Source organism: Eretmochelys imbricata, chromosome 14 (assembly GCF_965152235.1).
Source record: "Eretmochelys imbricata isolate rEreImb1 chromosome 14, rEreImb1.hap1, whole genome shotgun sequence".
NCBI classification, from domain to species: domain Eukaryota; kingdom Metazoa; phylum Chordata; order Testudines; family Cheloniidae; genus Eretmochelys; species Eretmochelys imbricata.
Window position 1 is genome coordinate 49,253,784 of NC_135585.1, and position 18,155 is coordinate 49,271,938.

Below are 18,155 nucleotides of genomic sequence, written 5' to 3' on the forward strand. Positions count from 1 at the left end.
TTGTCAGTTTTGGGGGGAGGCTGAGCCAAACACACACACTTCTCATCCTTCAGGCAGGAGAGGGCAGAAAGGAGTGAGCAGTGTGCAGGAGTCACTCGGGGAAGGGGACCTAGGGGGAGGGGACAGAGCGGGGGCAGGAAGAGGTGGAGTGGGGCAAAGTGGGGGCTTGGCCTTGGGGAAGGGAGTGGAGCCGGGATGCGGCACTCACCAGCACAACCAAAAGCCAGCACCTATGGTGTGTGGGGTGGTATCGGTTATGGCGAAGGCAGCCGGGTGGGCATGTGGAATCCCTGGCCATGCCGGAAGAGCGCCCCCCGCAGGGCAGCCGGCATCTCGCTGGGCACCAGCCAGCAAAGGTGCAGCACTGCCCAAATATCCAGCGGACGGAGTCCATGTGGGCGCAGCTTGTGCATGCAGGTACCAGCACGGGCCCATTGACTGTTCTGCCCTGGGGCCCGGAATTGCTGTTCGGTGGGCCTGGGGGGACTGCGCTTATGTCCTGCTTGGGCCCCACAGCCCGGCTCCGTATGCGTTCCCATAGCTTGTCCTCTCTGTCCATTTCCCTGTCAGCTCACTGTGCTGTTTTAGATAAATGATGGCACTCATTTAAGGGGCTTCCCTTGGGTAACTGATAGAGATTTATGGTGTGAATTCTCACTGGCACAGTACTTTAAAAATCTTAAGCAGGCCAGCCCCCCTCCCCCAAAATTATGAGATTTAATAATAATAATAAATAGTAAATATTAGTATTATTTTATTTGCCTTTTGGTGTCTCAGAGGTTTACACTGCATTGGGGTGAAAATTTTAAGTGTTTCTCTGCAACAAAGAAAGCTAGATACTTCCTTTGTTTAGAAAACAAAAGCCGAGAGTCTCACCTCCTCACATGCTTCCAGGAGCTGGGGCTTCATCAGACATACCAAATATTGCAAGACTCGTGATAAAATCATGAAAGTTGGTGATGCTGCAGCCCCTTTCCACTGAGCCAAAGCAGCATTAGTGTAAATGAGAATTGGGTCTTGAAAACACTGATTCCAGCTTTACCAAGCTTTTAGCCTCTGAGTTTATTATCACAAGGCTTGGAAGGATTAGCTTTTATTCATAAATGTTGGCAAACCTTGCTTTTGTTGTCTACACACAGACCAATGAAAAAAATATTTCAATTGATAATAAATGATCATTACAAATATGCAAAGTAAGAACAAGGCTGCTTGAGAACTTATTTGAGTTTGATTGAAGGAGAGTGACTCTGCAACTTTTGACAGGAAATGCGACCATCTGTGTTTTCATGGTTATAAAGCTTCAACTTTTTGAATCTCGGTGTCTGCGGACATGAGATCACTGTGCTCTGACTCGCTATTGATGTATTCCCCCATAATTTCCCGCAACTGTGAAAACTGAAATGGAGAACAATTGGAAAGAAATGCTAAAACCGAAATTTTTGTGCAATTGTCAAAATTTAACTCAATAAATAAGGGAAAAAATGCTTAAAACTAGCTGTAATGCTATCCATTAATATTCTATACATATATCTCAGTGATTTCTGCCAAGCCTGACTATCCCTCCTTAGACACACAGACTCTGGTCCTTCAAGGGCATCGCCCTCGGGGGACGCCCACCCGCCACAGGGCCCGAGGGGCCCATGTCACAGCGACGCCTGCAGGCTGGAATGTTCCCCGTGGGCTCCTCCCCGCCCAGCAGCAGCCGAGTCAGCGCCAGGAAGGGAAACCCCCGGTTCCTGCTGCAGGAGCGGCCCAGGCAGACCCCGGCCGGCCTCGCTCAGCTTGTCTCCTGCAATTCATGTGGCCGGTTCCGTCCTGGGAGGAGCCTGGTGCGTGACCTGGGGCGGGCCCCTGGGGGCGGGGCTTCTGCCTTGTTTGGTGGGTTGGGTTTTAATTTCCCTCCCGAGAGCGCGATTGGCTCCCGGTTCCCCAATCGGCTTTAAAAAAAGCTGTAAAGGCTCGTTACTGCACCTGTGCGATGTTTGGTTTCGCTTTCGGGATCCCCCGGGTGCTGCTGATCCCACTTCTCCTGCAGCGCCACGTGGCTGCAGGCGGCGGGCTCGGGTGCAGGGGCCTTGACTTGTTCGTATGGGGGTGGGGGCTACTGGCTGCCTCAATCCTGCGCTCCCCACCCCCACGTGGCTGCGCCTGGCTCACTGCAGGGGGGTTCTTGGTTGGGGGGGGAACAGCAGTAGCTGCAGTGGGGCAGTATCGATTTACCTGCCTTTGCCCTGCTCCCCTGGCAGTTGCAGTGCACCTGGGGGGGACACACAGGCTTTGTTGGGGCGGGAGGACACACAGGCTTTGTGGCGGGGCGGGGGGCAGGCGGAGGCTGCAGCAGGGTTCGGGGGAGTTGGAGGGATTGGCCCAGCTGGGCTGGGGACAGGGGGGTTGGCCCCACTGGGCTGGGGAGGGGAGTGGCACCCAGTGTCCTCTGCTAATTGTTGGTCAGTGTTAGGGCGTCTGAGGTGCCCCAGCTGGGGGTGGGGTCTAGTGGGGGTCTGCTCCAGTTGTGAAATGGCTCTCTGTGTGCTAGGTCAGTTCAGAGTGGGGATGCTTTATAAATATGGAAGCAGGAAATTTGTCCTCATAGAGAATATCCTGCCCTAGGAGGAGAGTTTGGGGTTTACTGGGATGTGTCACTGCCCAGCCTGTGCAGCTCCTGGCCACAGGTATCTGGTTAAAGCAACCAGCTGCTCCATCCTGGACACAGAGAACGGTGGAAGATGTGGAACAGGAGACAACCTCTCCCCTGCCCAGGAAGAACCATTAATAGAAACCTTCCCACCCCAAGGCAAAGGAAGGAGGAGGTGGCAGCCTTGGAGGTAGAATCTCTCCCTAAATACAGCAACAGTGAGAAGCATCCAGGAAAGAGCCCCCCTCAGCCCAAGGCAAAGGGATGTGATAGCCCTGAGGGGGAGATCTCTCCATTCATATCTCTGAATTTAATATTTCAGACATGTAGAAATATTCATCAGACCCCACATGGTCAGAGTTAAGGGTGTTTGGATTCTGGGCCATGAGAAGGTTTCTGTTTACTGGTGTGTGTGTGTATCCCAGACCTGGTTAGGTGCCAGTGGACTGTTGTCAGGGGAATGCAAGCATCTGAGCCCTACGATCTGCAGAGAAGTCAAGCCTCTGGGACCGGAACAGAGCCCATCCACTGCCCCAATCTTGGGGTTCCTGGGCACATTCTTTAGGGACTCTACCCCATCTCAGCTGTGAAACCCACTGCCTAATCCCCTGGTGTAGAGCTGACCCTCCAGACTGTCGCGTGCTTAAACACGCATCTCCCAAACTCCACGCCAAGGGGAGAGCATGCTGGTTTCAGCTGAACTCTCTCTGGAGGCACGCAGTAGTTGTGAAGCATTTCACACACAGAGACAGACTCTTTGCACAATCTAACACACTATTGCTCTTTCACTTCGCCAGATAAAGCCCAAGAGAGTTCAGATCACATAGCACAAAATAATCAACCTAACTGCAGTGTCCCTCACTAGCTCATCCTTCCCTTAGGAGTCCTGGGGGCCATCTGGGACCAGGAAAGCAGGCAGGGCCCCTGGCCTCATGAGGCTGCTGCATGCTGGAGGACTTTGCTCTCTCCTTCTTATTTGGAGACAAAGAGTGAGATCCGTGAAGGGATTTAGGTATTACAATGCTGAATGTCACTGCGTCTAAACTAGCTGCCTAGAAAATCACTGGAATGACACTGTGAGCCAGAAAGCCTGAGTTATGGGGCGATGTAAGTGTCTTAGAATAGGTTACACAAAAGCCAGCATACTAGGTAGGGAGCTGCCTAAGGTAGCCATTTGGAGATGCTGAGCATAGGGGAATTGCATGGGGAATCTAGGCCCCTCACTCAGCTTTGTGGATTGCAGAGCTGTTCCTGTGACTCTCTGGAGCCCGCTGTCTCTTGATAAATTTTGTTTGTGAGGTAAATTCCCCAAAATACAGAAAATTCAAAAGCCATTTTTCTCTTCTAAGCCCTGGTCTACACTAGGACTTTAGGTCGAATTTAGCAGCGTTAAATCGATGTAAACCTGCTCCTGTCCACATAATGAAGCCCTTTTTTTCGACTTAAAGGGCTCTTAAAATAGATTTCCTTACTCCACCTCGACAAGTGGATTAGTGCTTAAATCGTCCTTGCCGGGTCGAATTTGGGGTACTGTGGACACAATTAGATGGTATTGGCCTCCGGGAGCTATCCCAGAGTGCTCCATTGTGACCGCTCTGGATAGCACTCTCAACTCAGATGCACTGGCCAGGTAGACAGGAAAAGGCCCACGAACTTTTGAATCTCATTTCCTGTTTGGCCAGCGTGGCAAGCTGCAGATGACCATGCAGAGCTCATCAGCAGAGGTGACCATGATGGAGTCCCAGAATCGCAAAAGAGCTCCAACCTGGACCGAACGGGAGGTACGGGATCTGATCGCTGTATGGGGAGAGGAATCCGTGCTATCAGAACTCCGTTCCAGTTTTCGAAATGCCAAAACCTTTGTCAAAATCTCCCAGGGCATGAAGGACAGAGGCCATAACAGGGACCCGAAGCAGTGCCGCATGAAACTTAAGGAGCTGAGGCAAGCCTACCAGAAAACCAGAGAGGCGAATGGCCGCTCCTGGTCAGAGCCCCAAACATGCCGCTTCTATGATGAGCTGTGTGCCATTTTAGGGGGTTCAGCCACCACTACCCCAGCCGTGTTGTTTGACTCCTTCAATGGAGATGGAGGCAACACGGAAGCAGGTTTTGGGGATGAAGAAGATGATGATGATGAGGTTGTAGATAGCTCACAGCTAGCAAGCGGAGAAACCGGTTTTCCCGACAGCCAGGAGCTGTTTCTCACCCTGGACCTGGAGCCAGTACCCCCAAACCCACCCAAGGCTGCCTCCTGGACCCAGCAGGTGGAAAAAGGACCTCCCGGTGAGTGTACCTTTTAAAATACTATACATGATTTAAAAGCAAGCATGTGTAATGATTAATTTGCCCTGGCATTCGCGGCTCTCCTGGATGTACTCCCAAAGCCTTTGCAAAAGGTTTCTGGGGAGGGCAGCCTTATTCCATCCACCATGGTAGAACACTTTACCACTCCAGGCCAGTAGCACGTACTCAGGAATCACTGTACAACAAAGCATTGCAGTGTATGTTTGCTGGCATTCAAACAACATCCGTTCTTTATCTCTCTGTGTTATCCTCAGGAGACTGATATCATTTATGGTCATCTGGTTGAAATAGGGTGCTTTTCTTCAGGGGACACTCAGAGGTGCCCATTCCTGCTGGGCTGTTTGCCTGTGGCTGAACAGAAATGTTCCCCGCTCTTAGCCACGGGGAGGGGGGAGGGGGTAGGGGTTAGCCACGCGGTGGGGGGAGGCAAAATGCGACCTTGTAACGAAAGCACATGTGCTATGTATGTAATGTTAACAGCAAGGTTTACCTTGAAAGAGTGAAAGAGTGTAGCCATTGTTCTATAAAATGTGTCTTTTTAAATACCACTGTCCTTTTTTTTTTCTCCACCAGCTGCATGTGTTTCAATGATCACAGGATCTTCCCCTTCCCAGAGGCTAGAGAACATTAGAAGGCGAAAAAAATGCACTCGCGATGAAATGTTCTTTGAGCTCATGCTGTCCGTCCACACTGACAGAGCACAGACGAATGCGTGGAGGCAAATCATGTCAGAGTGCAGGAAAGCACAAAATGACTGGGAGGAGAGGTGGCGGGCTGAAGAGTGTAAGTGGTGGGCTGAAGAGAGAGCTGAAGCTGAAAGGTGGTGGCAGCGTGATGAGAGGAGGCAGGATTCAATGCTGAGGCTGCTGGAGTATCAAAGTAATATGCTCCAGTGTATGGTTGAGCTGCAGCAAAGGCAGCTGGAGCACAGACGGCCGCTACAGCCCCTGTGTAACCAACCACCCTCCTCCCCAAGTTCCATAGCCTCCACACCCAGACGCCCAAGAACGCGGTGTGATAAATGAATAAAGAATGCATGAATATGAAGCAACAATGACTTTATTGCCTCTGCAAGTGGTGATCGAAGGGAGGAGGGGAGGGTGGTTAGCTTACAGGGAAGTAGAGTGAACCAAGGGGTGGGGGGGTTTCATCAAGGAGAAACAAACAGAACTTTCACACCGTAGCCTGTCCGGTCATGAAACTGGTTTTCAAAGCTTCTCTGATGTGCACAGCGCCCTCCTGTGCTCTTCTAACCGCCCTGGTGTCTGGCTGCGCGTAACCAGCAGCCAGGTGATTTGCCTCAACCTCCCACCCTGCCATAAATGGCTCCCCCTTACTCTCACAGATATTGTGGAGCACACAGCAAGCAGTAATAACAGTGGGAATATTGGTTTCGCTGAGATCTAAGCAAGTCAGTAAACTGCACCAGCGCGCCTTTAAATGTCCAAATGCACATTCTACCACCATTCTGCACTTGCTCAGCCTGTAGTTGAACAGCTCCTGACGACTGTCCAGGCTGCCTGTGTACGGCTTCATGAGCCATGGCATTAAGGGGTAGGCTGGGTCCCCAAGGATAACTATAGGCATTTCAACATCCCCAACGGTTATTTTCTGGTCTGGGAATAAAGTCCCTTCCTGCAGCTTTTGAAACAGACCAGAGTTCCTGAAGATGTGAGCGTCATGTACCTTTCCCGGCCATCCCACGTTGATGTTGGTGAAACGTCCCTTGTGATCCACCAGAGCTTGCAGCACTATCGAAAAGTACCCCTTGCGGTTTATGTACTCGGCGGCTTGGTGCTCCGGTGCCAAATTAGGGATATGAGTTCCATCTATGGCCCCACCACAGTTAGGGAATCTCATTGCAGCAAAGCCATCCACTATGACCTGCACATTTCCCAGGGTCACTACCCTTGATATCAGCAGATCTTTGATTGCGTGGGCTACTTGCATCACAGCAGCCCCCACAGTAGATTTGCCCACTCCAAATTGATTCCCAACTGACCGGTAGCTGTCTGGCGTTGCAAGCTTCCGCAGGGCTATCGCCACTTGCTTCTCAACTGTGAGGGCTGCTCTCATCTTGCTATTCATGTGCTTCAGGGCAGGGGAAAGAAAGTCACAAAGTTCCATGAAAGTGCCCTTACGCATGCGAAAGTTTCGCAGCCACTGGGAATCGTCACAGACCTGCAGCACTATGCGGTCCCACCAGCCTGTGCTTATTTCCCGAGCCCAGAATCGGCGTTCCACAGCATGAACCTGCCCCATTAGCACCATGATGCATGCATTGGCAGGGCCCATGCTTTCAGAGAAATCTGTGTCCATGTCCTGATCACTCACGTGACCGCGCTGACGTTGCCTCCTCGCCCAGTATCGCTCTGCCAGGTTCTGGTGCTGCATATACTGCTGGATAATGCGTGTGGTGTTTAATGTGCTCCTAATTGCCAAAGTGAGCTGAGCGGCCTCCATGCTTGCCTTGGTATGGCGTCCGCACAGAAGAAAGGCACGGAACGATTGTCTGCCGTTGCTCTGACGGAGGGAGGGGCGACTGACCACACGGCTTACAGGGTTGGCTTCAGGGAGCTAAAATCAACAAAGGGGATGTCTTTACATCAAGGAGTATTTCAGGCAGGACTTCACGGAGGGTTCCAATAAGAAAGTCTCCAGGAGGAAGCAACATGTCCCGTCTGTCTGGAGTATTTCACACACCCTGTCACTCTGGAGTGTGGGCACAATTTCTGCCGAGCCTGCATCGCCCAGTGCCGGAAGGGACCCGACACAGCCGCCTCCTGCCCTCAGTGCAGAGAAACTGTGCAACAGAGAAACCTCAGGCCCAACAGGCAGCTGGCAAATGTCCTAGAAATTGCCAAGCGGCTGAGTTTCCAGGTAGCAAAGGGAGGAGGAAAGGGCGGGGTGTGTGGGGAACACCAGGAGGCTCTGAAACTGTTCTGTGAAGAGGATCAAACCCCCATCTGTGTGATCTGCAGAGAGTCCCGGGCTCACCGCGCTCACAGGGTGGTTCCCATACAGGAAGCTGCCCAGGAGTACAAGGTAGGGAGTTGCTGCCTGTCTAATAGGTGATAACTTTGGATGTTAATTACAGCTTAATGGTGTAACCGTGTCATTCTGCTGTGTGTAGCCTTCATTGCATGAAAGCTGATTTGGGGAGTTACAAGCTGTGGCTGGTATTACTGGTTGTATCACAGTGTTTATTGTTATTTGCATCCCGTAGAGACCCCAGATGAGATCTGACCTCGATTGTGGGTTCCTTGCACAAAACCCAGTGGGGGCCAATCCCTGCCCCGAGCCATTTACAGTCTAACTAGGCAAGACAGACAAAGGGTGGGAGGGGAAACTGAGGCACAGTGAGGGGAAGTGATTTGTCCAGGGTGACTCAGCAGATCAGTGGCAGAGCTGGATATAAAAACCTGGTTTTCCAAGGCCCACTTCAGTGCTCTAACCACTAGCTACTCTGCCCCTTTCAGCAGCACTGAGTAGTGATGAAGTGCAGACAGAAGGAGGAAAAGACTCCTTGATACAGGTCCTAGGCCCAGCAGGGAGAGGAGGTTTCCCGCTGGGATTGTTAACTCCTGTCCTGCTCCATGAGGGGTTAAACTCAGATGCTGCTGGCCTGCACTAGATGAGATCACAGGGCTGAACATGGTGTGGGACCCAGAGCACCTTCAGTCCACACCCACAAGGGCTCCAGTCAGTGCAGGTCCATGCCACATGCCACTGGGATCAGACTTATCTTCAGCAAAACTAACCCCTGGGCAGTGCAGACCAGTGCCAGTCTGACCTGTTCTCCTGTGTTCATGGGCAAGGACCAGCCAACGTGGTTCCCTTAGTCCCACCAGGCAGCCCTTTGAAATCTGCCAGAATCCACCGCTTCTGGGGTCTTTGCTAGGTACTTTGGGGAAGCTACCCAGAGGCCATTGCAGGGAAAGGGGCTAGGACAGCACTAGGGCAAACCCCAGCTGTTCCTAACACAAATCAACACATCTAATGGGGTTTGCCCTAGGCCTTAGATCAGTGCTGTCCAACCCGTCCCATCCCCCGGGTACAGGGCTGAAAGTCAATGGAGTTGGACTCCTTTGAGCATCCTAGCCTACATGGCTGCCCCCAGTGGTTTCTGGGATTGGTATCACTGTTTGTTAAATCTTCTCAAAAACGGTTTTATAGATTCACCACCATGGGACACCAGTTTTCCACTGATTCGACTCAATGGAGAAAGTGGATGTAATAACTTCAAACAATCTGAATACAAAACCCGCCCAATTTCCATAAATAAGGTTTCATTTCCTTGGTGTCTCGGATGTCCTACCAAGAGAAAGACCCACTGTTGTACACAATATTGTTGTAACTGTGTTGGTCCCGGGCTATTAGAAAGACAAGGTAGGTGAAGTAATATCTGCTCATGGGCAGCTTCTGTGGTGAACAACAAGCTTTCAAGCTTCCACAGAGCTCTTCTTCAGGCCTGGGAAAGAGTGTGTTCCCCAGAGCTGAGTTGTGTGTAACTCTTTTACCAACACGAGCTGGGCCAGGAGAAGGTATTGCCGTACCCAGCTAGTCAGTCTTGGAAGACTGACTGTTCTGTAGAATTTTGGGTGGGAAAACACCTCATCCACCCCCTACAACCCTGAAAATAAACCCACCAAATCATTTCTGTTTGTCAGGAAAAAATACAAGCCCATTTGAAGACTCTGAGGGAAGAGAGAGAAAAGCTGCTGGGATTGAAAGTGACTGGAGAGAAGAGAAGCTGGGAGTATCTGGTCAGTGCCTGTTCTTCGCCTGCTGGGACATGGAGCTGGGAGGGATGTTTATTGGTAGATTTCTCTGTGGCCTTGTGTATGTTTCTCCAGGATCATGGGATACTCTGTGTGTGTGTGTGTGTGTGTCTGCAGATGTGCATATCACAAATGTTCTCTCCCTGGAGAAGGACAACAGCGTCTTCTGCAGGATCTAAGATGCATTTTAATCAATGAGTTAATTACGACCCCTTGTGGCTTTCACAAAATTTCTCCCAAACCGCACTGACTATATCCCAGTGGAGATGGAGACAGCCCTTGCAGAGAGATTGGGCCCAAATGGGAAGCGGTAAGAAAATCCTCTCCTTTGTGATCACAGTGTAGAGTCAAGTGTCAGGATGTGAAGAATGGTGGATTTTGAACCTCAGCCCACAGAGACTCTCATTACAACCCGATCGCTCTCCAGAGCCGGGGGGGAGGGGCTAGTGGAACTCTGGCCCACCAGCGGATCTGCCTACGAAGCTCCTGATTGGAGCAGACGTTCGGCTGCATGAATTACGCCAGCAGGAGTCACGGGAAGTTGTCCAAACAACTGAGTGAACTCCCGATCTGCTGCTGGACTGGACCCTGACTCTGGCTTGGCCCTGGCGTTATTCCTGACTCAGGTTTGACCTGCAGTACTGCTATCTGACTTTGGCTTGACCCTTCACGTGGCTGCCTGACTCCGACTCCAGTCCTGATCCCCCGTGTGACTCCAGACACTGATTCTGGCTCAGCCTTTGGCATGACTTCTGAGCTCGACTGTAGCCCCAACCCTTGGTGAGATCCTGACTTTGACTCCAGCTCTGACTTCGGCTGTAGTTCCTGACTTCTGACTCCAGCTCTGAGCACTAGGCCTGACGCCTCATGGCCTGGTCTCTGCACAGATGGGTTAGAGATTGTAAAGAAACTCTCTCTTGTAAGACTGTATGAAAGGTCTCCACGTTCCATCCATGTTCCTGACCAGCCCTTTCCTTATTTCTTCTAGAAACAGACAGAAACCGAGAGGCAGAAGATTGTGTCTGAATTTCAGCAACTGCGGCAGCTCCTGGAGGAACAAGAGCGACTCCTGCTGGCCCAGCTAGAAAAGCTGGACAAGGAGATTGTGAAGATACAGAATGAAAATATCACCAAACTCTCAGAGGGGATTTCCCGTCTCAGTGAGCTGATCAGTGAGATGGAGGGGAAGTGTCAGAAGCCAGCAAGTGATTTCCTGCAGGTGAGACTGAGCTAGAAACATCCCAAATCCCAACACAGGGACAGGAGAGCTCCTGAAGTACGGGCACCGGGGTCCAGCAGTCAGAGATCTCAGTGTAACTCAATGTGTGCATTGCTGAAATGTGAATGACTACTGTTCTTTGCAGACTCACAGACACATTGGTTTTAGAGATGGAAGAGCCCCATTAGCTCAGTGAAACCATGGCCCTTGTTTCCCTGTATTTGCAAAATCCCTTTCCTGGAATCCCAAGTGTGTGTCAGGTGGTATGAAATTTTTTTTAATCTCTCTCTCCTCTCTAGGATGTCAGAAGCACCTTGCGTAGGTACGTGGCTCTCTCTCACTCCCACACATACTTGGCAATGCTGGGGAAGAGCATGGAGATGATGTTTGCACCGCTTCTCCACAGCAACATATGGGGGATTTTGGATACAAATCTCTCAGATAAACTTAATCCTGAGGTTCTCACCCTGGTACAGAAGACTCTGGAATTCTCCATTCAGTGGGAAAGACTGACCTCAAGTGTTTCCTAGAAATGTCACATCCCTGGGGGAGTGGCTGCCTCAGGATTGTGGGGATGGAATATGGGCCTGTCACTACTGGGGCCCTGGTTACCATTCAGCCAAAGGCAGCAGTGGTCAAGAGTCTTTCCCACCTGAGTCCCAGCCTGAGGACTGTTTGGAGACCTGTGTGGAGTGAGCTGGGAATGGGGGAGTTGGTGTCTCAGTTTAGTTCCTAGTGGACAGATTTCGACAGCACTTTACATAGGAACCTCCTGTCCCTCAGAGCATGGAGGCCAAGGAGTGAATTGGCCATGAAGACTCAATTCCCCTTTTTATCCCCAGAGCTCATCTCACCAGACCAGAGTTGAAGAATATTAAGGAGTCCTTAGGGAAGGATGTATGGCCATGGGCTGTGTTGCACCTGCTCTGAGGCTGGGAGAAGTCGAGAAATTCGAACACCAGGCACATTAGAGCAGCGACTCAGTAGTAAGCACTTATAATGAGTCACTAAATGAAATATAATCATGTGAAATTGTTTCTCTCCAGGTGTGAGAAGGGGAAGTTCCAGCAGCCAGAGGAGATCTCTCCTGAACTGGAAGAGCGAGTCAGCGATTTCTCCCAGAAAACTATTGTGCTAATGGAGACTCTGAGGAAGTTCAAAGGTACCCAGAAGGGATCTAGGAATGGAAATTGGGAAGAGCCTCTGAGACTGTGGGAAGAGAATGGTGCTGGTCAATTGGTTCACACTTAGATGATGCTTCTATTTAATTGTTGGGTGAGAAGGCCAGACATTTGGGTCGAAGACACTCAGGTTGATTAATTCAAACCTTTGTTTGCACCAGAAACACGCTTTTCAATGACAGTTACAAAGTAAGAAATGACTCATCGACTTTCAGGTCAGAAGGGACCATCATGATCCATCGACTCTGACCTCCTGCACATTGCAGGCCACAGAATCTCCCCACCCACTCCTGCAATTTACCCGTAAACTCTGGCTGAATTACTGAAGCCCTCATATAATGATTTAAAGACTTCAAGTTACAGAGAATCCACCATTTCTTCTAGTTTAACATCGGTAAATGATACGTGCCCCATATGGCAGAGGAAGGCAAAAATAAACCCCAGAGTCTCTGGCAATTTGATTTGGTGGAAAATTCCTTCCCTATCCCAAATATGGTGGTCAGTTGGACACTGAGCATTTCAGCAAGACCCAAAAGCCAGACACCTGGGAAAGATTTCTCTCTAACTCCCTCCCCGACTCGTGCCCCATCACCAGCCATTGGGATATTTGCTACTAGCCATCGCATATAGAAAGAAGTGCTGGTCAGTTCCCTTCTCCTGGGGCATAGGTGGGTCACGGGGGATTTCTCCTAGGAAGCTCTAATTACCCCTTGCAATGTCTGGAATATTAGACACCTCCAAATTGCATATTTACTAGTTCTTCTCCAATCACCGTTGAGCGGTATGAATATTAAGTACCTTATATAGGTCACACACTACACATGCATGAACACATCATTGGCAGGGCTTTTTTCCTTCAAGTTATTTTCATGTTATTGTTCTCTTCTCTGATTGGTTTATTCCCACTGATTATGCACACGCCACTTTCCCCCTTGTCTCCACACAGGGGGTATTGGACTTTGCTAACTTCTCTGTGGCTGGATACACAGCCCCCCTCAGCCTAGCTCCAGCCCCTCAGTGCCTCACCCCACTGCACAGCACCCCTCAGACTAGCTCCATCCCTCCAGTGCTGCCCTCCATTGCACAGCCCCCCTCAGCGAAGCTCCAGCCCATAAGTGCTACCGCCCACTGCAGAGCGCCCCTCAGCAGACCTCCAACCCTCCAGTATTGCCCCCACTGCACAGCCCCCCTCAGACTAGCTCCAGCTCTTCAATGCCACCTCCATATTGCACAGCTCCCCTCAGCCAAGCTCCAGCCCCTCATTGCTACCCCTCCCCCAGCTGCATTGTATGATCTGGGTCTAGGTTATGACAAAAGGCCGTGAGTGAATGAGACAAACCAGCTGGAGTTGGAAGGGTGGGAGGGGATGAGGAGGGGAAAAGTAAATCTCTCTTACAGATTGTGTGTCCTGGGATGGTTGTGAGGCTGAAAGGATGTTGGTTCCATTGCTGGGAGATATCTGAATGAGAGAGGAAATAGAAGGTTTCAGTTAGTTTCTATGAAATGCCTGAGTGTGTCTCTGGGCCTCTCGATCTGTTTCTCTGTCATGATGAAAACACAGTTCTATGCGTTCAGAGTGGGGACACTGTTATAAATACGAAAGTCTGAAATCTCGTCTCTTTTCTCCTTTCCCCCGCCAGACACTCTGCCGTCTGCACTGGAATCCCTAGGAGCACACAGACAGGGTGAGTTTGCAGCTGGAGATTGTCTTTACATTAGGAGAAAATTCCAGTCAAAACATCTTCATGAGATTGTAACGAAAGTTACCAACCAACTCACCAGTGGCTGTGGTACACACAGCCCTAAAAATAACCTGTTCACAGTGAGGAGATCCAGGGGCACTGGAACATGGGGGGCCGGGGGGCCAAGCTCACCCTCTTTCTAAGATGGGCATAGTTTGGGGGCAGGGGGCCCTGTTGGCCCCCCACACAGCAAGCCTTGGGCAGGCGTGGAGCATCGCAGCGTTGGCTGTGCTTCATGGAGGGGCGGCTGATCAACTGCGCCCTGTGTAGTGCAGCTTCTTCCTGGTGCTTCTCCCTCTCAGTGGCCCCACCCCTGCTCCTCTTCCCCCCGGACCCTCCCCCTGCCCTGGGTGGTGCACGCCGGAGAATGGACATGGGAAGGTGGAGGGTCAGGGGCTCTCCATAGTGGCCAAGGCTCCCAGCCTGGCCAGGGTCAGGGCCTCGGCGGGAAGATGAAGAGTGGGGCAGGGCCAGGGAGAGGGCAGGGCCACAGGTGGTGTGACCTAGAACCCCCCTCCCCAACTTCTGCCAAGGTGCCGGAACACCTGGGGAGATCCCAAGCTGACATCACACAAATAATCCTGACACCAACCTGAGTGCTGAGTTCATGCCCATGCTAATGAACAGAAACACTCTCCCTGAGCAGCACCCGAACAGAGCTCTCTGCCCTGAGGACTTACACATCCCTCTGCTTTACCCCGGTGCAGGGGGTCTCCCCATTGCTCTTCTCCCACATCCTGCCTTTCCTCTGGGCAGGGCTGGGCTCTCCCATTGGAGCTGCTCCCTGCTTCCTGGATTGGGGAGATCCTCTCCCTCCGATGCTGCCAGATCCTCCCTTCTCTCTGGGCTGGGGATGGGGCTACCCCACCCAATGCCACCTCCTACTCTCTGGTGTTAATCAGTTATTCCCCAATGCTGCATCTTCCTCTCTCTTCCCAGCCCTGGGAGTGGAGACTGCATTAGAGGAGGGAGATTTCCTCTGGGCTTCAAAACTGGACCTGCTTCCTCTGCTCCCTGCCCACAAAAACCTTTCTTGGTGTGTCTCTGAGGCTGGGAATGGAGCAGAATCAGCAGCGGTAGCTGGGAGCTGAAGCTTATGCAAGCAAATGGGAAACTAATGAAGTGTGTCTCCTTAGAGAGACTGAGGAAGTGCAGTGACATCCTGCTCAGTCTCAGGTGCCCAGGACAGAGGCAGCTCCCTGCAATCCCGGCCTGTCCCAGCCAGAACAGGGTTGCTGAGGAGAGTGAGAAAAGGCCCCAGCCTCTCCCAGGGCCGAGCTCTGCCCCTAACGCTCTGATTCTCTCTCTCCAGTGAATGTGATTCTGGATCCAGACACGGCTCATCCCATCCTCGTCCTGTCTGAGGGTGGGAAAAGTGTGAGATGGGGAGACACGCGGCAGCGACTGCCCGACACCCCTGAGAGATTTGACACTGAGCTCTGTGTGCTGGGCTGTGGGGGATTCACCGCGGGGAGACATTGCTGGGAGGTGGAGGTGGCGGGTGAGGGATACTGGGCTTTGGGGGTGGTCAGAAAGTCTGTGGGGAGGAAGGGAGGGATCAGCTGTAGCCCTGAGGGGGGGATCTGGGCTGTGGAGCGGTGGTGGGATCAGTTCCGGGCTCTCACCTCCCCTGTGACCCCCCTGCCCCGGAGCCGGGCCCCCAGCAGGATCCGGGTTTGTCTGGACTGTGGCCGGGGGCAGGTGACATTTATCGATGCTGGTGACGAGGCCCCGATCTTCACTTTCCCGCCGGGCTCCGTCCCTGGGGAGAGAATCCGCCCCTGGATCCGGGTGTGGCCAGGATCCCGGCTCCGACTGCGTCCCTGTGACCCACAGCAGAGGGGGGAACCAGAAATCAGCCCCTCAAGCCTCACGGACCCAGGTCTCTATGACCTTGGGTGACTCCCATCTACCCAGCCCCTGGCTCCTCTTCTCTACGACCCCTGGAAGCTCCTCCCCTTCCCTGCAGCCCCCTGTGGTGGGAGGGGGAGGGGAAGGAACCCCTGGGGCTGCAGGAGGGGCAGAGGGGCCCTGAGGGGCAGAGGTGGGGGCTGGGCAGGGACCCAGCATGAATCAATCAGGGTTTCGGGGGCTGGGGAGAAGCAGCAGCAGGGAGCGGTTTGTGCAGATCTGTGGGATTGGATCTCATGGGGTCTCCCAGCCAGCGCTCCTGCCCCAGGGGCCCAAGTCACTTCAGGACAACTGGTTGCACTGTCATGGTCCCACACACACGCGGGGGTGGTGGAGGGGATGGGTAGGGGGTGCAGATTGCTGGAAAAACCATTGTATAACTTTAACAAAATCATCACTCGGTCAGTCTCATGATTTTTTTAAACTCCTGAGGTTGGCAGCACTGTGGGGCGGGGGGGGAGGGGGAGGGCAGGGACAGGGCAGGTTTAACCAGTGGGAAATTGAAGAAGCAAGAAGGAAAATGTGAATGAAAATAAAACAAGAATAAAGGGAGAGTCCAGGAGAAATGGTGGAAAATATAAATGAGAAGAGTGACAGGAAACTATCCCTGACAGGGGAACCAGCCTGGGGGCAGCAAGAGGGGAAGGGATAAATTTGGGGCTGGAGAGGGGTGGGATGGAGCAGCCATGGGGGCTGATCTGTTACAGGGAGGGGAGTGGGAGAAACACAGGAAATTAAATAAGGATCAGAAGTGAGGGTAAGAATAATGAACAGAAAAGGAGAGTATGAAAGGAAAGGGAACAGAGAGATTTATGATATGTTACTGAAAGTGAGAGTGTAATTCATTAATTCCCTATATTAATTCCTGGCCATTGGTGCTATTTTAGTGCCATTAAGAAAACTGTTCTCGTAGCTGGGGATCTGCTTGCCATGCTGTGGTTATTAAGGCTCCTTCTCAGCTCTGTTTACTTACCACCTTTAGTTATTTACTGTAAAATAAAACATTACAAACAATTCTTCTTGTTTGTTCCACTTTAATGTCCCAGCTGCAGTTGTCGGGGGCAGAGTCCTGGGATTTGCTTCCTGACTTGGTTGTGTCCCCCCAGCCCCCACAGGGAATATCACGCCTCTAGGAGGAGAATTTTGTGTTTTACTGGGATGTGTCATTAACCAGCCTGTGCTCTGCCTCTGTCCTGTCCACACCCGTGTCAATGAGGAATTGCTCAGCTGTGCTCTGCGGAGAGGTGACTGGTTGCACAGGGGACAATCCACGAAGGGACTTGGTGTTGCAATGCTGAGCGCCACAGGGCTGAGTTTGTAGGCAACCAGAAAATCACATTCTGCAAAGCTGAGTCAGGTGCCTGAACCCCCTAGACAATGCAAGTGGGCATCAGAGGCACCTTTCAATGTGATTCACAAAAGCCAGCTCACTAGGCGGGGAGCCATCTAAGCGAGACAAGGGGAGATACTGACAAGGGGGGAGGGGTGTCCTAAGCCCTGCCCCCTCTCACCTACAGATGCCTAAATCGGGGCTGCAGGGGGGCGTCGGTCTCTGCTCAGCCACCCACAGACGGGAACCCAGCGCCTGACGTCCGGTGGCTCAGGCACCTGAGGCGTTTCTTGCTGGAATGAGTCAGGCACCTGCCTCGCTCCACACGCAATGTGAGTGTGGGGGTGGGGAGAAGGTGGAGGTGGGTTTTGTGACGTCACCTGCCTTATAACTTTCACCCCCACGGTGAGAGCCCTCAGGTGGCATGTGGGAGATGCAGGTTCAACTCCACAGTCTAGAGTAGCTCACGAATGTGAGTACCAACCTCAGGGCAAACAGTTACAAACCAGGGTACAAACCCCACGCTAGGTATCAGATGTGAACCTGTCAAGCACTAGAGCTTCAATCGCTTCCTCATTAGTATAGTGGTGAGTATCCCCGCCTGTCACATGGGAGACTTGGGTTCGATTCCCCGAGGGGGAGGTTAACATTTTTTGGGGGGGAGGGATAGCTCAGTGGTTTGAGCATTGGCCTGCTAAACCCAGGGTTATGAGTTCAATCCTTGAGGGGGCCATTTAGGGATGTGGGGCAAAAATTGGGGATTGGTCCTGCTTTGAGCAGGGAGTTGGACTAGATGCCCTCCTGAGGTCCCTTCCAACCTTGATATTCTATGATTCTATGAATAGCCTGAACATGGAGTCATAGACAGTCCCCTTGGGTTCTCCGGTCTATCTTGGTGCTTTTCTGCCTCCTCCCCTCCTGCATCTCCCTGCTCCCCCTGCCAGGGCTGCCACATTCCCAGCAGCAGAGTCGGGGGAGCTCCTGGCCACAGGTGTCTCTGGTTAAAGTCACCAGCTGCTCTATCCTGGCAATACAGAATGGTGGAAGATGTG

General features: G+C 52.0%; 1 protein-coding gene across 1 annotated transcript; it reads left to right on the forward strand.

Moving 5' to 3' along the window:
• The first annotated feature begins 296 nt into the window (after nucleotides 1-296).
• Nucleotides 297-15,764, forward strand: LOC144274143 (zinc finger protein RFP-like). The gene is made up of 9 exons (XM_077832788.1): nucleotides 297-417; nucleotides 1,627-1,878; nucleotides 7,590-7,984; nucleotides 9,610-9,705; nucleotides 10,709-10,939; nucleotides 11,239-11,261; nucleotides 11,986-12,101; nucleotides 13,761-13,805; nucleotides 15,175-15,764. Exons 1-9 carry the CDS (start codon nucleotides 297-299, stop codon nucleotides 15,762-15,764), a joined length of 1,869 nt encoding a protein of 622 aa, XP_077688914.1.
• The last annotated feature ends 2,391 nt before the right edge of the window (nucleotides 15,765-18,155 follow it).